We start from the raw sequence: 22,282 nt of genomic DNA on the forward strand, positions 1-22,282 counted from the left end.
CAACCAACTGTAACTGGAAGCAACATCCTTTCCACTCGTTGGACCATTCTTGAAAACATTTGTGACTTTCTGGCTTATGTTAGGTTGGTTCTTCTGTCACATAATTATTGGGCAGGATCATACTGGCTTCAGCCAATAATTCTGATCAATGTTCAGATATTGAAACTGAAGTAAGACTTAACATCAGTGCATATGCTATGAAATATAGTAGTCCAAACTAACCAACATAATTGGAGGCCAACTCTATCACCTTGCTCCACCACTGCCTATGAAGTCCAACAATGGAGCATAAGTCTTGCTGAACTCCAGCAGTGGAGCCTAGTTCCTTGCATTAGACTAAGGAATCACAACTTGGATCCTGCACTGAGACAGACCCAGTGTAGGATCCTGGGTCACATTCATTTCAGTGGGGATTGTTCGGGTGCAAAAGGGAAGGAAAGTTGCTTTAAATTTTGTTTAAAGTATTTCCTTTCACTTTAATGTTTGGAGTTATTTAAATATTTATGTCTTTTTAGTTTTGTTTTATCTTTTCAGATATTCATTTTCAATTTAATATTTTAACTATTTCTGAGTGTCAACCTTTGAGCTGGCAAACAGTGGCTGGTGGTTGAAAAAGATTTTTGTGAAGCCTCCTCACTGCATTGCCTAAGGTCCTACCATCATCCAGGCTATGCCATGAATTCTGGGATGGGGGAATCAAGAAAATTGCCCCTTTGCATCCAACCTTCCCATAGTTTTGAACAAGATACCATCACATGGTCTAACACAAATTCTCCTTTTAAGGCATTCTTGCATTTTAATCATTAATCCTCAATTACAATTAAATATGCAGTTTGTGCAACAACTAATGACTCATCACTGATGCATTCCATTAACTCCAGGGTTTCCACGCATCAGTTATTTCTTTGAATTATATCAATTCCTTTCAACAGTCCTTAACCAATTTGGTTTATGGATCCATCAACTTTCATCTGATCTCTAATTAAGTATACACAAACACCACTTTTCTCACACTTAAATGGTTTATTTGTTAAAGTTTAAAATTCCTTGATGGCATAATCTGCAAGATCTGATTTTAACCACAAAATGAACAATTGGGGGCAACTCAGCCTTGCTGCTTTCTTATTCTTGCTAACTTGAGGCAGTGTTCTACAACAAAATATCAAGTCCAGCCTCCCCACAACAGGTGATCAACAAAAAGTCAAGAAATCTTCTGAGCAACAAGAGCATAGGAACAGTATCCCTGCTGAAGTTCTAAAACTTGGTAGAGACTAGCTTCAGTCACAAATGTGTAATCTCACCTCCCATGCCGGGGAAGAGGAGGACATTCCAGGGAACCTCAGAGATACTGTGTTATTAACCACCCACACAAAAGGAGAAAAATCCAACAGTGATCGTTACAGGGGGCTCTTCCTGCTGTCGGGCACCATAAAAGTCATTATTAGAATTATCTCAACTGCCTCTTGGCAGGGATTGAAGATCTGCCCTCTGCACCTCACTACAGATTCCATCCTTCTAGAGGCACAGTGGACATGGACTTCACTACACAACAACTTCGATAGAAATACAGGATGCAGTAGTAATCACCACACATACCTTTTTTGACCTTACAAAGTACTATGAATCTATCATTTGAGAAACTGTGGAATTTAGCTGCCCATGGAAATTTGTCTCCATCCTATGTTTGCTGCATGATGTCATGCAAGCTCTGCCCTTAATCAGAGTCCACAAAAGACCTGAGCTCATTGCAGACTGGTGTCAAGCTGGGTTGCATCATTGCTTCAACAATCTTTCTCACTGCAATGTTGAACTCACAAGTTTGCCTCTAGAGTGCAGCTAATCTACAGTACTAATGGGACCTGTTCAGTCTATGTAACCTCACTCAAGAAGCAAGTTTGCTTCATCTTCACTTGTCCAGCTACAATATGCAGATGTTGTTTGCAAATACATGTTCAGAGTTCAAGCCCATGTCATCATTGACTCATTCACTGAAGCATACAGGAGAATGGGCCTTACATTTAGCACCAGTAAAACAAAAGTGCCCTAGCAAACTGCTGTACAACACCACCCTCAGAGATCTGTTACTTAGCTTATTATAGGATCAGATGGAACAATATTTCTGCTTGATACTTTTATATCAAGTCTACATTACATTGCTTTTTCCTTGCCAATTGACTCACTTACTTGCATGCATCTGAGCTAGTTAGTTTTGCTTAACCTTTAAGCTTACAACTGATATTCTCAGCTCACTGGAAATAAACAAATGGCACTAATGTGTAAGTTCTCTGTGACTGACTTCAATAGGTGCATGTAGCAGAGACTGCACTGCGATTTTATTCCAGTTCAAGCCTAATGCAATTCTTAGGGCCATGCCCCTCACAAGGACCAGAAATAGGTTTTGATAAAGAACACTCTGGCAATTAATTTCATTCTTCTGGAATACCAAACCTAAGGTATCCTAGTATTTGTTCTCAGGTTGTGGGCAATGCTTACAAGCTTCAATCATCAATTATTAATTTTGTCATTTTCCCTGAGAAAATGGTTGGAGGGACTGTTCTTCAAACTATTACAGCCCATCCATGGTGATCCCTGGATGGTATTAAAAGAAAGAAAATTGTAGTTATCTCACTTTTTCAGCCCTTTCATTTCCCCCCCCCCCCCCCCCCCCCCCTACAGTGCCTTTCTACCACTAGAATGCAGTTTTGGAACTCACACAAGTAAAAGCTGGGTGTTCTGGATTATGTCGAAAGTAATGAGATGAGTTTGAAGGTACAACTTTTTGAATTAAAGTTGCAAATCCTACCACTGAGTGAATGGCTTCACCCAGAGGTAGGAGATTCCAGTAACGATGAGGAACAATGATGTGACTTGATAGAAAACTTCTCATGTTGCTGCTGCTCTGCATTGGCTTTACCTTAAATGAATCTCATGTCTGAGCTTCAGCAAAGAATCTTACTTTTTTACTGTTGAAAGTACTCTGGATGAAGAAATGTTTTCTGAATTGTAGCCTAACCTGATCTCTTAAATCACAGAATTTGTGTTCTCTTACTCCATCTCTGTGATGTGTTTGAAACATGCCTCCTCTGTTACATCTTTTTGAGGCTGATCAGCCAAGCGTTTGTAAAATTTCATCCCCTAATACTAGAGATCAGTATTAATAGTTGTATTTTCCTCTGCTCTACTTTGAGAGCTTGGATGTCTTTCTTATGCTGCCAGGCTGAACATGCAACACACCTTCTTCATGACTGTGGGGATATCAGCTCAGCCATTTTGGTAACATGCAGCATCCTGTCACTTTATCTATTGTTACCTCATAGCCTGAAAATTCTCATTTCCAATCAACTCCCTCTAATTTATACACTCTAAACTTGATTTGTCACATCAAAACTTACCAAGTTTTGGATAATATCTTCTACATTCCTGCCAAGTAACTGGTGCTGACTTGAATAAGTTCATGGTCTATAACCTACAAGACTACAGGATTGGGCTGACCAGTTCTTTTTGACTGGCCTGGATGCTATGTTGTAAATTTCTCTGACTTCATGAATAATTATACTTATAAACATATCACATATCACAAGAGATGAGGGTTCTTTTGACAAAGGCGTTGATGAGGGAGAAATTGGAGAATTTGCTGCATTACACTGCATAAACTTTTAAAACAGAGAAGGCATAATACTTTATCACAAAGAGTGCAGCAATCTCCCAATAACTTCAATTTTGGCCAAGATTAAAGCCTATTCTGAGGTATCCCTACAATCTTCTGATATAGAGGTGAAAAGGTAAACAATGTTTTCAAAATAATTTAAAAATATAATTTAGTGAAACCTATTTCAATCAACATTTGTAATTGCTTTTCTTTTGTAAAACAAAATCAAAATGGCCACATGATGATCATTTTAAGGAGGGCACAAGAATGGGTCAACACAAGATCTGTGTAGAAGTGCCATGAATGGAATAAGTATTCCTTTAGTGACCATTTTTACACCATGTTACATGAATCATAACAATTTAGAAACATGTAATGTTGTACCTTAAGGTGAGTAATTTTCTTTGTATGTAGTTTAGTCATGCTTGCCTTACCAAATAATTTTCTTCTATGTTATTAATTATTACAGTGCTATGGCAGAGTATATCATTCTGATGGCAGTATATAACTTATTGTTTCTGGCTTGCTTATAGATGGTAAAGGGCTGCTATCATATCTTTTGTTTCTTATTGCATCTTTCTCTCCTTTATAGCAGCATGTTTGCTCTGAATTTTTTCTAATGTTTGCTAACATGCCACTACTGCTTACTAACCTTTTACATATTTTGCTTTTATTTTGCTGGCAAAGTTGCATTGATGAAAGCTGACTTGCAAGGTAGATAGCTGTGTGTTTGTACAAAACAAGACTGAAAACCATGTCTTTGCAATATACATACAAACAACATTTATCTGCTTTGGAACTCGATTATTTTCAAGTCAAAATTTCAGAATCAATAAGCATTTTTGAAAAAGTATTGCTTATTATCATGGGACTTTCAGTCTTGAATGTTTTTATTAGTTATTTTAGTATGTTGAATACATTTGTTTGCATATCCCTAAAATTCTAATTTCTATTAGTAATTGTTTAGAAATGTCCAAGTTCTTTCACTCATTCTAACACCCAACCTAAACATGTTCCTTCCTTTGTCAAGTTTACAATTGACAAAAAGCATGCAAAGTTTAACATTGTAGAACTAACAATAGGCTTTGGCAAAAATGCACGTTTTTGTATGTTCTGACTCAGGGCCAAGTACGACCTGTCAAGAGGATTCTTGTGGAAACCAAGGTGTCTGCCTGCAACAGTGGGATGGCTTCAGCTGTGACTGCACTATGACCTCGTATATTGGCACTTTGTGCAATGACCGTAAGTACATATTTATGTTCAGAATGCATTGTGCTTCTGAAGTTAAAGCAATGCTATAAAATTGGTATGACAGATTATGATGCAGATGAAAGCTGAATGATTTGTGTGATAATTCATTATACAGGCATTCATTTTATAAAGAAGTGGATTATGAAGTACAGAATCAAATGCAGAAATATATATAAGATACTGCTGATCCTTTGTTTCAGGTGCAGATAACAGCACTTGGTAATAAATCTGCTGAGTTTAATTGTCTAAGAGTAATATTTGTTTGTGTTATATGTGGCAAAATTCTGCACAAATTTCGTATAGTCACTTTATTAATTTGATATTGCTTAAGTGTCTTTCTGAGCATCTTATGGTAAAGTAAGTTAAATTAGAAGCAGCGGTGAAGCCAGGAGTTTGTTGGATTTAATGAGGCACCTTATTGTCCTGTGTAATGCATTGGAGGAATGTTTCAGCTTGACAGGCCAATGTATTGTTTGCAACTGATAACGAAATGTTCCTTTCAAAATACCGTTGTCTCATTTCCTTTCTTTTTATCCTCAATACAGTCATAGAGTTTAGAGTTGTACAGTACAGAAATGGGCCCTTCAGCCCACCATGTCCATGCCAACCTTTTATTGCCCATCTATGCTAATACCATTTGCCTAAGTTAGTTTTGTGTTCTTCTAAGCCTTGCCGAGGTAAGTGCCTGCCTAAATGTCTCTTAAATGTAATGATTTGTATCTGACTCCACCATCTCCTCTGGCAATATTCCAGATATCACCTATTCTTTGTGTAAAAAAAAATCCTTCAAATCCCTTTTAAAACTCCTTCCTCTCACTTTAAATGTATGCCCTCTTGTTTTTGATACCCCTACCATGGGAAAAGATTCTGACTATCCACCCTATCTATGCCGCTTTTAATTTTCCACAGTTCTGTTGGCCTCCTTCACTCCAAGGTCAACAAAGATAGCCTATTCAATCTCTCCTCATAACAAAAGACTTTCAATCTAGGCAACATCCTGGTGAATCTCCTCTGCACTCTCTGCAGCTCAACCACACCCTTCCTATATGTGGTGATCACAGCACGGTATACAATACTCCAAGTGCGGTCTAACCAGTGTTTTGTAAACTTGCAACATCCCATCTTTTATATTCTTTGCTCCATGGTATAAAGGCAAGCATGTCACATGCCTTCTTCACCATCCCATCAACATGTCTTGCCACTTTCAGGGAACTATATGTTTGAACCCTATGGTTCCTCTGTTCCTCAGCTATGTATCATTTACTGTAAATGTCCTGCACCTATTTGACTTCCTAAAATCCATCACCTTGCATTTGTTGGGATTAAATTCCATTTGCCAACTTTCCACATGATCTATATCCTGCTGTAACTTTCCTTGCTATCCACAACACGACTGTCTTTCATGTCATATGCAGACTTACTAACCATACCTCCTACATTCACATCCAAGTCGTTAAAATGTATCATGAACAACAGGGGTCCTGGCAATGATCCCTGCAAGTGCACCACTGCTCACAGATTTCCAGTCAGCAAAGCATTCTCCCACCACTACTCTCTGCCTCCTATCACCAAGCCAATTTTTGATCCAATTAGCCAGCTTGCATTGTATCCCATGTGTCTTAACCTTCTGGACCAGTTTACCATGTGGGACCCAGTCATCCACCTGACTCTGAGGATTCCAGTCTTAGTTCTGCATTCAAGAGATGATTCTATCCTTGACCACCCGATGGAAAATTACAATTCTTAGGTGCATGTCTGGGTAATTAGTGAGCTAACAGGATAATGACGTTTACACCATTAAGAGAAACTATTCCAGTGATTTCAAATAAAGCATGGCCAATGTGACATTTGTGATAATTGCAGGTATTGAGACAAAAGCATGTGTACACTTCAGTATCTGATGCTGATCACTAAATTTCATGGTGAAATCATACATTTTCATTAAAGTTACTACTCAGCACTGAGTCGAGGGGCAATTCTTGATTGTACTGAGTGAAGGGTCCAGATACACTTTGTAAATAAATGGATCTTTAGCTTTACACCAACAGTGGAGACTGCACGTCGTTCAGAGGTTTAATATTGACCTAGGGTGCTACCTGTGTGGAGTTTGCATGTTCTCCCTGCGATCATGTTGGTTTCCTCTAGTTGCTCTGGTTTTCTCCTACATGCCAAATGTATGAAGGTTGGTAGATGAATTGGCAACTGTATATTTCCTCTATTTTGTTGGTGAGTGGTAGAATCTAGGGGAAGATGATGCAAATGTGTGGTGATTAAAAATTGGGATTAATGTAGGACTGGCTTATTTCCATGCTGTAGGTCTCTATGACTCTAAGTTTTACTGAATTCACACCTGGAATGGGTGAATTGTCTTACGAGGAAAAATGGACAGACTAGGATTGTATCCGCTGGAGTTCAGAAGAGTGAAAGGAGACTTGATTGAAAGTTGCAGGATCCTGAGGGGCGTGGAAGGAATGTTTCCACTTATGGAAGAATCTAGAAATAGGCTTCTCTGTTTAAAAATAAGGGGTCACCCGTGTAAGACAGAGAAAAGGCATTCTTTTTCTCTCTCTTTGAGGGCTGTAAGTCATTGAAGCTTCAGCAAAGGCCGGTGGAAGCCGAGTCTTTGAATATTTTTAAGACAGGTATATAAGGGTTTTAATAATCAAGAGGATGAAAGGTTAATGAGGGTAGAAAGGACTGCAAAGTTGGGGTTACAATCAAATCAGCTGTGGTCTTATTGAATGGTGGAAAAGGCTGATCTACATTTGCTCCTAGTTCATATATTGGCCAGGTGAAACATTAAATGTATCACAACAGTCAGCAAATAGAACTGCAAATGTTTGTTGCTGAATATTCTGATGGACAGACATTGGTTGGCAAATTGGAGTTCTAGTGAAGAAAAATCAGAGTGACTGGCAACACCAATTGTCATAGTAATTGAAGCAGACAAAAACTGCTCAACTATGTGGTGAATATAAGGTGACAGTGAACAAGCAAATGTTGACACTTTCCCCTCACGGGATCTACATGCAAAGTTGGCAGAAGCCAACATTTTCTCAGACTGTCAGATATTCAGATATATAAAAAGGTGAATCAACAATATTTGATAACAAACAGACATTAACGTCTTTACTCAATCTACAAAATTACCTTATGGTTGAAATTGGCTCTGATAATCTTTAGCTTAACGTGGCAAGGTATTACAAGGTGAAGATCACTGTCTATTCATTCTAGATGATGCAGTAATAGCCATAAAGGGCATATGTCCTGATTTTAGAAGTATTGAGATGGCTACACAAATAAATTTAAGTCTCAAAGGACCAAATGTGTACTCTAATCAACAGTAGTAGTTCATCTTGGGCTAAAAGCTGTTACAAATGGATTGCAACCAGTCAAAGAGAAGACAGAAGAAATTATGAAGCCAAAGGCACTTGAAAACATTCAAAATTACAAAGCTAAACAAGCAAAGACCTCTTTACAGAGTGGGGAAATGGCCAATGAGACTTTCCAAAGATTACCATGATGATTATGTGGTGATATCTAGTATTCATAGCCACTTGAAGTGGATTGATTTGAGCGGATTGAGCCTTGAAAAACAGACTGAGATTTGTTGATCCATCTTCGCATGCCATGGTCGACCAGATGATATAGTCTTGGATAAAGGTTCCCAGTTTTGTTCAGTTTCTATTTGAGTCCCTTATGAAATGAAGTAATATTAAATACATGCTTATTTTGCATTATTATCCAGAGCTAAAGATCATGAGAATTGTGAAAGAAGCAGTGAAGAAGCAAATATTACAAGGGTGTTATGAGGGTACTCAGGTTTTATAATGAGACATTGATTAGCAAGCATTTGGCTCAACTATGGAACAATGCCACATTCCACAACAGGTTACAATCTTGGAGTTACAAAGGTAGAAGACTCATCATAATTGAGCTTAATTCAGCCAAACCTTGAAGTGAGAGTAGAAGAAAAGTTGAAACAAAAACCAAATTTTGATACAAGCTAGGCAGAGAGAGATATTTTAAACAATGGGGCAGAATTTGTATGTTGACACCACCAGATAACTCTAACACTCAAAAATGAAATGCTGGAATGATATATTGAGAAAATAGAAGACAGAGTTAGAAGTGTAGATATAAGTCACTTTATTCCTGCAAGAGATGTTCAAGGCAATATTGAAGAATTACGTGACCATCAGTGTATTCCAGAAGTTAATCTAGTGCAGCCATTTAGTGGAAGAAAGGGCACAAGATTCTAATGAATTGAGTCGAGAGTGACATCTTCTTCAACTTAACAAGTGGATGTAATGCCAATAATATAGTTTCTAGAAACCAAAGAGACTCAGAAAACCTGGAGAGAAATTAGATTGGGAAACAATAAATAATTATTTTCAAAAAGGAAAGCAGTAAATACATGATATGCATAGGCTACTTATAGAGAGTAAAATAAAAGGATGGATATGCATTAATAGTTCTCCATTGCCTCTTTGTGATTCATTATGTTTTCGCATAACATGCGGTTAGAAAAGGAAACCATTCATGCATTGCTATGACTAAATCATAATTATTGTTAAGGATTGCTATCTGTCCATTGTATAAAAATATTAATTTTCAAAATCTCTTCTGCTTACTTATGTGTGTGTATACATATATAATTAAATCCAGAATTTCAAATACATTGAATTTTTTACTAACTGAGCCTTTCGAGGACTCATGGTTACCACTTAGGTTATTTCCACCAGATGGCACTGCTGCTCATTTAAACAGTAGGCTTTTTGTCTATATTCCACAATGTTATATCAATATTTATATACTTTTAATAACAAAGAAGGCAATTTCTAATAATATAAAAAAAAAAGCTTTTTTTCCTTGCATGCAAAGTTCAATCTAATTCTGTGGGAATTTCACAGAATAATACCTTTGGAAATGTTTGACTATAGCGTGCGGTATGTGCTTGCTTGCAAAATCAGACACAATAGGATTACATTTTTGGTCTAACCAGACACACAGGTTGACAATTATTTTCAGTTCTTGGGAAATGTGCATATTTAATAAATGCACATTTCCCCATTTCAATAGTTAACAATCACCCAGCATTATTTAGAATCTTATCACAGAACAATATTAAACGAAATTTTAAAGCAACTTCCTTGGTCCTCGTAGATATTCTAAGTCACACACTCAGGTGAACGGAAAATATATAAATCAGGAGTTACCCTATTTATATAAGAAATTTCTGTTGATTAAAATATGGTTACTTCAATAAAATGAGTTATTTCAGGAACCATGGAAGTCTTGACATAAACTAACTGGTTACCTTTGAAGATTTGTCAGAAACCATTAGGTGGAACAATTGTAAATAAATGTCAAAAAGCCCTGGCCTTACTTTTATTCCTTAATTTTCACACTCTGTGCAAAAGTTTTGATATGATTTGATTATTAAGTGTGTATATAAAATTAAAATAAGGTTTTATTTATACATTATACACAAAGAACCACCTTGGTTTTTACAGGGATATAATATGGAATTAATTAGGGGTTAAACAAAGGAGTGTCACATGTTGATAGAATTTAAAGTTTAATTTTTGTACCCTTGATTTTTTTCATACTTTGGACTGTTACTAATTAGCACACCAGTATGCAATAACAATGATTAAAACCTCTTGTGAAAATAATGGATAAATAAACTTAATTTTAAAAATTGAGGCCAAAATCTATGGGTCACAGTTCAGGTATTTAAATTGAGATCATACTCCACGCTATCCTTCAGTGCTAACCATACCAGAGTTTCAGGGGTCCTTCGGAGGGCACAGTTGTCATATACCTGTTTCTGCTTACAGTCAGAATAATGCACTGACTGGAGTCAGTGCATTACACTGAAAATGTTAGTCACACTTGTGCATATTATTGGGCCACTTTCCTATAAGCAATGTTTAATATTGATTATCAGGATAAAAATGAATTACATTACACATGCAAACCATACAATTGCCTGAAATACCAGGGATTGTGGAACCAGGAAAGCCTCTGTTGTCTCCATGGTGATATATTTAGGAGCATGATTGCGACTGGCCATAGTTGACCTGTGATTACCAAAGTAGATGGTAATTTACCTTGAATTTTGTGCTCCAAGTTGAAATGATCCACGGCCAAGCCAATGAAAAGATTGAATGCACATCAGTTAAGGTAGAAGAAAAAAACTTCCCTCATGTTGAAAAAAAACTTTCACCTGATTGCTTCTGAGTACATTAGGGTAAAACCTACCACTCGTAGTGAAGCATACAAATCAAATAGATTTAGCAGGACTTGTCAGCTAATGCAAATGTCTTAAATTTGTTTTCACAATAAATCTTTGTGTTTTCATTGTGGACCAACTTGCTGATGTGGTATTTCAAATGATTTTGACATCAGGTTTCAACTAAGCATTAACTCTCTTACATTGTGTTACATTACCAGTGAACAGTACAATGGCAGCTACTGGTACAGATCAATGCCAGGTACTGCATTCCCTTCCTTGCACAACAGAAATTTCCTTTTTATGATTATTCTGTATCCTAAAACTTGGAGTTTGCAGAGGCACCTGCTTATTGAGTCACGTTGTTCAATCTTGCATAGATGATTGCATGATGATTGCATGTCTTCTATGCTTTCAAATAGTGAACAAGTGTATTCTGTATTGCTTGTAATTAGTTGGTGGATATATTTAAAAATACTGGGGAATTGCATTTTTCAAAATAATCCCTTAACTGCCTTGCTTGGAACTCTTAGACTTCTGCCCCTTAGAATGTAGGCTGCACTTCTAATATTCCCCTTCATGAACACATGATTATTGCTTTCATAATTCACAAACAGAACTCAAAACATTTGGCGGGGGAGGGGGGAATGAGCTGCGTTTAACTATGATGTTTTAAAGTAAAGTTTATTTCCATACTTTCACAGATCTTCCTTGTTTGAGTTATAGGGAAAGTCATAGAGTTAAGCAGTGTGGAAACAGGCCCTTTGGCCCAACTCATCCATACCAACCAAGCTAATCCCATTTGCCTGAATTTGGCCCATATTGCTCTAAACCTTTCCTATCCATGAACCTGTCCAAAGTCTTTTAATTCTACCTGCCTCATCCCACTTCCTCTGGCAGCTCGTTCTGTATCCCCCACTACCCTCTGTATGAAAAACAATTAATTTCCAGTACAGGGCTATTTAAATTTTGACTGGAAGGCTGAGTCCAGGTACTGATTCCTTGGAATCAGTGATAATTTATGTGCTCAAGCCATAATTGTTGTTCCATTATGAACTCCATTATTTCTTGCTGTTAAAATGTTGTTATCTTGATTTGTTCTTGGCAACACTTTCATCCTTTGGTGAATCGGATGTGATGGATCCACACAGATACAATCAATGAAGTGAGCAACAGAGATTCCTTTCTCACATCTAGGGATCAATGTTCACCAGTGTCAGGAGAGAGTCAATGGCCGATGACTTCAGTGATACACCTTGGACTGAGATAACCTTTCTGTGTTGATCTGATGAATGTGAAGGACTGGTCCCATGGCAATCATGTTATGCAGTTGATGTCAATGTTCTGTTCATGAGAAAGATGTTTCTCTAAGACACTAAACAAACCAAGAGATTGCTGAGGCACTGAGATAATAAGCACTTAATAAGCTGCTGGTTGAACTTAACTGAGGTGTCATGCTGACGCATCCCTGTGAATTTCTTGCCACCTTACATTTAATTCCTCTGAAACGATTCTCGAGTTAATCTTGTACTGTCAAGTCTCTTATGCTTAGCAACATTGTCTGATGTTGCTTTCCCCTACATTTGTGAATACAATAATTTCACAAAGAGAAATCTAGCATGGATTTGTTAAAGGCAATTTGTGCTTATAAACAGTGAGGGTTGATGTGATATATATGGACTTCCAAAAGACATTTGATGAGATGCCACAAAATAAGTGCCATCAAAATTGAAGGCCATGGAATAATTGGAGCTGCAGCAGCATGGATAGACACTGGAAGCAGAGAGCAGTAGTGAAAAGTGTTTTGTCTGACTGGAGGGCATTCACCGTACAGTGGAATTCCCCAGGGGTTAGCATTAGGATTAGGACATAATTTCCAAAAATGCCAATAATACAAAACATGGAGGTATAGTGAACAAGGAGTAAGAAAATAACATTTCAAGGAGATGTGAACAAGCGGTTGGATTAGGCACATAGGTGACAGATGAAATTAACTGCTGAGAAATTTGAAATGTTGTATGTTACTAAGAATAATGAGAAGAGACGACATGAAACAGAGGGCCCAATTGTAAAAGGAGACCAGGAATAGAGTGTAGTACATAGTTTTTTGAAAATGGTTAAAAATCTTAAGGGATATTTGGGCCTTATCTATAGAGGGGCATAGATTACAAGAACAAGAAAGTTATGATGAGCCTTTATAACATACTCCTTTGACCACAACAGAAGTATTGCGTTCCGTTCTGAATTCCACATTTTAAGGAAGATGTGAAGATTTTGGAGAGAGTGCAGAAGAGACTTGCAGGACTGATTCCAGGGTAGCAGTGCCTTTGTCATGCAAATAGAGAAGCTAGGGTTGTTCTTGATGGAATAGAGGAAGTTGTGAAGAGACCTGATAGAGGAATTTAAACGTATCTGTGCCAATTGGTGAAAGGAGTTAAGAACTAGAGGACATAGAATGAAACTGATTTACAGAAGAACCATCAGTGACATGAGGAAACGTTTTTTTTGCAGAGCGTTTGCTTGAGTCAAGAGTACACGGCAAGTTCAGAAGGGGGCCAGTTATGATTCTGAAAGGAAAGAATGTGTTGGTCTGTGGGGTTCTACCAGTTCTACTTGCAATTGTTCTTCTGAGCTATTTCAGACCCAATGGGTTGAATGGCCTACTTTCAAGCTGTAACCATGCTGTGATTCTGTTCTATCAATGTAAATTACTTATCCCTCCCCTCAGGTGGAGTATATAACAATGACTCCAAAACACACTTAATTTCTTTAACTGTGCTCTGTCATGTAAATTACATGAACAGCTCCTCTACAAGTGGCTTTTGTATCATTCTAAAATAAGTATTTCTCAGAGGAATGTTACAAACACTTGGTGTATATACAAAGTGCACCATTAAATATATTATTGGGGTCATAATAACTCAATAAGATGCCAGTGGGTGTTTTATCTAGATAAAAATGTGATAAGGAATATGATACCCTGATGCACTTCTGTTTGTATTGCCAAGCAAGGGGAACCACCAGCTCCTTGATGCTGATGCTGAGCTGTGCCAGCTTCTCTCTCAAGTGCAATCAGTTCTGTGTATAATGATTTTCCACTTTGTGTTCTGTTTAAAACACAAATGTTGGTCACATTATTTTTCATTTGATCATTACTTGAATTTAATTTTAATTACAAATACACAGGTGGCTTTTGCCATTTTGGAGAATTGTAAATTCTCACTAATGGAAATGAAATTGATCATTTGACACTGCCGGCATCATATGATAGGTGTATTTTATAAACCAGATGTTGTCTTTCTATCATTACTTTCTCCCCCAGAAAGGCAACAGGCCAGATCTTACTGGTGGCAGCTGATGGTTCCAGTCACAGTCACCGGCAATCAGCAGTTAAAACTGCAATAAGACCCAGGCTTTCATGTTAACACTGTGAAATGTACTAGTCTGGGAATTATTGTTCTGATTGAAAGGCTGAATCTGCCAGTCGCCTCCAATTTTGGACTCCACAGGATCTGAGACTCCATTAATTTTAATGGGGATTATATGACAAAAGATTAGGAGGCAAAAGAGAAGGTAGGTTACTGTTCATTATTTTGCTTTAATGATTTTTTAAATTATTTATGGGTTTTATGTTTTAGGGAATTTTTCTTCTGTTTTAATCATTTTAATTTAATTGACTTCAGAGCCATTTAAAAACCATGGGAAATCAATTAGAGCTTTTAGAGCCAGCAAGCCTCCTCTTCCAACTTTGCCAGCCATCAAAGCTTGTCAGGGGCATTAGGGGATGGATCCTCCTCATTGAACCATCCTAAAGCCCTTGTCATTGCTCAAAGAGAGGCCCTCCACATCCAAAGAAAATGAGTGCAGGCATAGGGGAACATAGGCGGCAATTCTGAGCCAACAGGATATGCCCTTAGGACTTTATCAAAAGGAATGCCTTTACTCATTCTATATCAGTACAGTTTTTAATCTCATTTTCTTGCCTTTAGTCAGTTCTCATAGCAGGGAGAATTGTGATCAAACTTCTTTTTGTTTCATGTTAACTGGTCACATAATATAAATAATGCCCAAAAAATCAAGCATATTGGGCAATAATTTATGTGTACCATTGTGGAATATTAAAAGAGAATTAGTCACATTATATTTATCGCATATATTCAAAGTTTGCAGTTTTCCTTCCAGTTCCTCTGTGCATAAAATTCACTCCTGCATGTTTTAGGAATGAATCTAAACATGCACAATGGTATCCTGTGATTTACAATGCATGCCCAGCCATGTCTTTTGCAATGCTGGTTCATACTGGAGAAACTACGTCCCAGTCACACTGAAGCAGCCCTTCTCTGTGAACATTAGGTCTGGCTCTGTTATCATTGAATGTGACTTACCTAACCAGTCCCAGCCCATGAAAGTCTGCAGTGGGAACCAAATGCAAGTTGATGCCTTAAATTCAAATGTGATCCCTGCTGTAACACTCCCAAAGGTCCAAAATCCCCACCACCACAAATCCCGACTCTATTGCCACCCCCCATAATTACATCTCAAATTCTATTTCTTTTTGCATTCCTAACCCAGACATATCCATGGAACTGATGGTAGCCTCCCGCTATGATTCAATGTCATTATCTTTGAGATCCTTTTCCCTAGCCTGATGCACCAACATTCTCACAACAATTTAAAGAAAGGATTTTGTATGCATTAAACATGTGGGTCTATCCTGTCATGCACAATGCCTTTTGCCTCACATGCAATGGAATTTTACAAGTTGCTCTTGGTCTGCTATACATCACATGGACTTGGTGAGTAGGTTTATATAGAATCCCAAGGCATTTTATACATACATTAAAAACAAGAGGTTAACTAGGGAAAGGGCAGCACCACTATGCCTGGAACCAGAGAAAGTGGGCGAGGTAATAAATGAGTACTTCGTATCAGTATTCACCGAGGGGAAGGATATGGAGGACAGCAAAGTCAGGGAGGGGTATGCTGATAAAATCTAGGGCATGTTGATATCATGGAGGAGTAGGTATTGGGGCTCTTGAAGAACATTAAGGTGGATGACCCCAGGGCCTGATGAGATATTGAGAGAGGCAAGAGCAGAGATTGCTGGGGCTTTGACAAGATCTTCGTATCCTCTTTAGCCACAAGATGAAATTGCAGAGGACTGGAGAATAGCCAATGCTGTTCCTCTGTTTAAGAAGAGCAATAGAGACAAACCAGAAAATTATAGGCTGGTGAGCCTTACGTGAGTGGTAAGGAAATTATTGGAGAAGTTTCTTAGGGATAGGATCAACTGGAAAAGCATCAATTTATTAGGGGTAGTCAGCATGGCTTAGTGCAGGTGAGATCATGAGGTGAGGTCCTACAAACTTGATTGAGTTTTTTGAGGAGGTGATGAAGATGATTGATGAGGGGAGGGCAGTGGGTGTTGTCTCCATGGACTTCAATAAAGCATTCAACAAGGTCCCTCATGGTAGGCTGATCCAGAAGATTAAGGTACATGGAATCCATGGAGACTTGATAGACTGGATTAAAAATTAGCTTGGCAGAGGGTAGTGGTGGAGGGGAGTTTTTCTGACTAGAGGTCTGTGACCAGTGGTGTTCTGCAAGGATTAATGCTGGGACCTCTTGCTTGTGATATATATAAATGATTTGGATGAAAATGTGGGCTGATTATTAAGTTTGCAGACAACGCAAAAATTGGCAGAGTTGTGGATAGTGAGGAAGGTTGTCAAAGGATTCAGCAGGATATAGACCTGTTAGAAATATATGGCGATAAATGTCAGATGGACTTTAACCTGGACAAATGTGAGGTATTGCTCTTTGGGGACGTGGTGGAAGTAGATACAATAGCAATGTTTAAGAGGCATTTAGACAGGCATGTGAACAGGTAGGGGATAGAGGGATATAGAGTATGAGCAGGCAGATGGGATAAGTTTGGATTGGTATCATGGTCAGCACAGACATGGTGGGGCCAAAGGGCCTGTTCCTGTGTTGCACTGTTCTATGTTATATTTTAATGTGACTTTCCCATGCCGGAAACCTTCTAGGCCAACATTGATAATCGATCACTTTATCCCCAGTCAATAAAGAGTTTCAAAGGTCTAAACAAATCTTCTTGACAATCCAAATTGGAATTATATTTAAAGTGTAAATATATCGGTAAAATTAACTAATGTTTTTCGTGTTAGGATTAGAAATTTGAACTATTTTCATGATCACTGTAAAACTCTATGTAATTTTAACTTTTGCAATGGTTTATTATCTTAAATCAGCAGTTTGTTTAACATTTTCAATGGAGATAAAGATCAGGAAGGGTGTAAAATAGGCCAGTAGTTTGCTGTCACCCATTTTGCCAATTGGGTAAGTTTAATTTCTCAGAAGTCAACTATTTTGTTTATGTTTTTTGTAATGTATTTGGCTATATATTCAGCTCTGTTAGAATGGAAACAAACTGGCTTCTGAGAGAAAATCAGATGAAGAAGCAGGAGGAGTGAGGTGATGTAAAGGAATACTTGTGAGACCAGAGACAAGCAGAATGGCTAAATTTAGTTATAGGCTCATAATATTTTTCACCTAAGCTTAGCCTGTTACTTGGGGTAAACCTATGAAAAGTGCACACAGCTGAGGACTCTCATGAACGGGCTCTTGACTGTTGCAATCCCTGGACAGTCCAGGAATTGGGCTGGAGAAGGCTGGGGAGCAGAAGAGGCCCTGTCATGGAGATGAGTATTGAGGATGAGGTGATGACAGTAGGTTCTATATTATTACGATAGCGGAAAGAATGCAGGACTGGATGATCAGGCTGGGGGAAGAAAGAGGACAATCACAGGACAGGTCAGGGTTTGGTAAGAAAGAGGTTAATTACAGGACAGACTGGAGACAACATCACATGTGTCAAAGGTAGAAGAAATGCTGAAACCCTCTTTATGTAGGCTGATGGAAGCAGATCTGTGAGGCACTCTAATCATTTTTTTAATACTACACAAATGCACAGAGATTGGTGCAGTTGTTCAGCAAGTGGTGCAGCCTAGAGAACCACTGCCTCACAGTGCCAATGACCCAGGGTCAATCCTGGCCCCTGGTGCTGTCTGTGTGAAGTTTGTACATTCTCCCCGTGAACAGGTAGATTTCCTCTGGGTGCTCTGGCTTCCTCGCATTTCCCAAAGGCATGTCAAACTAGTTTAAGTTGATTTGGAGCTTGGCCTCCAAACATGCACATCGGCAAGGATCATTTGCATACTGCAGCTCAGTGACTGAGGTCAAAGTGACCTTGGCTCTGGAGTGGGGACACCTAGGTTGAATGATTTCACACTTGTTTTGCAGATTAGTTTCAATGCAAAGGGAAACTTGTTGAAGGTGAGCTGCGGTATTGTTGCAGGAAAGATTAAAACAGTATTTGCTGTCACAGCCTTAGCTGGCTATTGAGTCAGTTGTAGACTCATTAGGTAAAATTACAGCTTACATGCCATTGTACAAAAGATGAAAGAAGATGAAATTACCAGGGAAGCCACATTCTCCACAGGCTTTCTCAATAGTGGAATCAAAAAATTAAGTGAAATTAATAAAAGACCATGTATTGTGAACGGTGCTGCTACCAGCATTTCTCTTGGAATTGCTGTGCATTGACAATCAAGTCCACAGTGCCTCCACATGGACAATATCTACACTATCTGCACAATGATTTGGAGAACAACTCGTCAGCCACTGGGAGGGAATGATTAGAAAGGTTCCTAGTGATGACTTTCTCAATAGTTACAGCAATCAGAATTGTCTTCTTGTAGATGGTCACAATAATAGTGTCTTTGAGATTTCCTGATATGTCCTTTTCTTCCCAGATGTAGAAGTTGAAACTGTGAATGTATGAGTGGCTCTTGAACTTCAGCAGGGATGTCATCCTCTCTCACTGCTTTTTCAATTGATATTTGACCTTTCAAACTTCTTGTCAGTCTGAGGTGATGGAGAGACTGGACTTGGTAGTTTGTGGTGAAATAGAAACAAGAAACTCGTATCGAGCATGGAGTCTCGGTTGAGAAGTTCTTTGAAGTGCACCACCCAGTGGCTACTGATACAGCACTGTCCTCAATAAACACTGTTACATTCTTGCCTCTCAATGGGGTAGCCCCTTTGTTATTTTAGTCATAGATTCCACTTTGAGAAGTCACTGCACATTGTGGTTTTCAATGAGCTGTATGTCCTATGCTCTGTTGACCCAATATCTGCTCTTCAGGTCACAGTTTTTTTATTGGATGTCAACCTTCAGATGTCTGCAGAACTTTCTTTAAATCCCTTGAATAAAAACAGAAAGGTCAGGCAGTTGCTTAGGCATCATTGGAAGAGTACAATTCCTGCATAATTGCACTGTAACTGCAGCAAAGACAGCCCAATCACAATCTCTGGTAAATATTTGTCACTGTGAATCCTTAAATAAAATTTAGTTCTTTGTTATTACTTTTCCTTCCAGTTGGAAGAGGTCACTGGTTTGAGAGGCACTGCCAGAGTAGCCTGTGCAAGTAACTGTAGTGCATTTCCATAGATGGTACACATTTGCAGCCAGGCAAGTGGGCTGCTTTGTCCTTGAGCTTCTTGAGATTTTTTGACTTTGCAATCATCCATTCAAGCAGAGGGTATTCCTCATTTGGGCCTTGTAGATGATGGAAAGATCTTAGTGTGTCAGGAAGTGAGTCACTCCTCATTGGAAACCCAGCTTCTGACCAGCCCATGGAACCATGATATTTATATGGCTTGTGCAGTTGAATTTCTGGTCGATGGCAATCCCCAGGGTATTGGTGATGGGGGACTTGGTGATGGTATTGCTGCTGAATGTCAAACATAAGTGGTTAGACTCCCTATTTTTGGAGATGTTGTTGGCTGTCTCTTCTGTGGCATGTTTGTTACATTTGCTGAAGAGTTGTGAATGGAATTGACCACAATGCAATCATCAGTGAACATCCCTACTTCTGAAAGCAGCTTGGACACTGTCATGAGGATTTCTTGCAATAATGTCCCGGGGCTAGGATGATTGAGCTCCTACATGCATTTCATCTTCCATTGGAGTGTTTTCCTCCTGATGCCTGTTGATATTGATTTTACTGGTGCATTTTGATATCACACATGTTTAAATGCTGCTCTGATGTCAAGGGCAGTCACTCTTACTTCACCTCTGGAATATATCTCTTTTGTCCATGTTTGGATCAAGCCAGTGATGAAGTCTGAGTGGACAAGGTGAAACCTAAACTGGCCACTGGTTTTTGGGTTGTTTGTGAGCAGATGCTTCTTAATAGTACTGTCGACAATAACTTCCTTCACTTTGCTAATGTTTGATAGCAGATTGATTGGCTAGTGATCAGCCAAATTGGATTTGTCCTGATTTTCTTAAAGAAGATATACTTCAGCAATTTTCCAACTTGTTGGAATGATGCTTGTATTGTATATTTCAAACACGGGAAGGAAAGCAGATTCAGTATTTCATTAATATTCATTAATGTTCATAAGCCTGTAACTTTACAATTGCCTGCAGTGACTATTAGTAAGTGAGCAGCACCTCGGTGTAGACACATCAATAGCACGATTGGATTAGTTAAACGAACTTAGTGTTTTACTCCACTTCCTCTGCTGTTTCTTATTTGTACAGTGTATGAAATAAAAGTATTAATACTTTAAAATATTTTCACGTTTCAAAAGCCTTAAAGTCAACTATTTATGAATATTTTAATATGAAATTCCTTTGACAGCTATTCCAACAAAGGAGATAACCAATATATTTTCAGCAGATTAATGTCTGGGTTAAATACCAACAAAACAATTTCTTTAAGATGTGTTCAGCAGTTATTCCACAGGATTCTTCAAGAGTCAAGTACTTCTATTTATTCCCAAACTGAAGCTTCCCCTGCTGTCTTGCATCATTTCCTGGTTAAGAAAACAGACAGGCAATTTGTTCCCATGTGACCGTTGATGGGTACTCTCATCCCAGCTGCTGACATCCATTTGAAAAGTGCCTGGAGTGACTTGCCTGTCATTTTACTTTTTCCTCCCTCCCCTTGGAGAAAGAACTAGTCTTGGTTTAGGAAAATATTTTGTGCAGAATTGTGAATGTAAGCACATTCCCTACTACATGTAAATGAACACCTCTGGGCATTAACCTGCTGTTCCTTCATACCATCTTGATTTCTTTTATCGTTTTGAATTTAAATTCTGAATATTACATATTTTTTTCTATATTCACCTTTCTATATTCTACCAAATTCTTCAGTTCCTCAGTACAAGTGATTGCCCTTTCTGGAGAATGAACCAGTGATGGATGTTTGATTGACAGCAGGTTTCTAAGGTCCTACCCACAAGTGGCTTGCCAATTGTCAGTATAATAGTGGTGGCTGAGACTGAGGTACAAAGGAATGCTGAAGCCAAATTGAATAACAACAGAAAGGTCAATCAGTAGCTTGGGCATCATTTGGGGAATACAATTGATGCAATGTTGCACTGTAACAACAGCAGAGACAGTCCAATCATTATCTCCACAAATATTTGTCATTGTGAGTCCTTGAATCAAATGTAGTTGTTTATGCATTACTAAATCACAATGCTTGCTAAAAGTCCACTTATATATGTGATGGCGTTGGTTGAAATTGCTGGAGGATAGTTGACCTCAATTCTCAGGGGAACCTCTTTAACACATGACAGAATATCAAACAATCATCCCTTTTGCCTGACTTTAGCAAAGGAGAGTGCTCAACTAATATTTGAGTAACAGCAGTATGGCTCAAACAGTTGGCTAATTAGTTTTAACACGTCTGCCCATGCTGTGTCGGAGAACTGAGGCCACGATATTACTTAATGACTATCATTATCATCTCAATCCCCAGATTGAACTGCTATCCTCAGTTCCTCCCCTTTATTAACTTATTCCATGAAAGTATCATCTTAGCAAGAGCATTGTAGAAGAGTTTGAAAGCTTGGAGGTACATAATTTTTCACAGTATCCAGCTGCTTTTTGATTCTTGTGATCATGGTGCTAGTAGTTAACATTTTCAATTTTTGGGCTATGATGTTCCTTGCTACTTGACAGCCAAAATATAGTCAGTAAATATTTACAGTTAAGCTACCCAAATGCCTTCACAGTGTATGTTCATATTACACTACCCACAAGA

The 22,282-nt window shown here is 38.4% G+C and overlaps 1 protein-coding gene across 16 annotated transcripts in view; it reads left to right on the plus strand.

Annotated features, from left to right (window-relative positions):
* nrxn1a (neurexin 1a) overlaps nucleotides 1-22,282 on the plus strand; it is a 1,334,105-nt gene that overhangs the window by 756,790 nt on the left and 555,033 nt on the right. For 13 of the 16 annotated variants that reach the window (XM_052010794.1, XM_052010792.1, XM_052010793.1 and 10 more), the window contains 2 exons: nucleotides 4,337-4,363; nucleotides 4,772-4,891. In XM_052010794.1, the coding sequence (XP_051866754.1) occupies nucleotides 4,337-4,363; nucleotides 4,772-4,891 (147 nt within the window). The remainder of the gene's footprint in view (nucleotides 1-4,336; nucleotides 4,364-4,771; nucleotides 4,892-22,282) is intronic. The other 3 variants (XM_052010799.1, XM_052010806.1, XM_052010802.1) reach the window with 1 other exon arrangement.

The sequence above is a fragment of the Pristis pectinata genome, chromosome 3 (assembly GCF_009764475.1).
Source record: "Pristis pectinata isolate sPriPec2 chromosome 3, sPriPec2.1.pri, whole genome shotgun sequence".
Taxonomy (NCBI): domain Eukaryota; kingdom Metazoa; phylum Chordata; class Chondrichthyes; order Rhinopristiformes; family Pristidae; genus Pristis; species Pristis pectinata.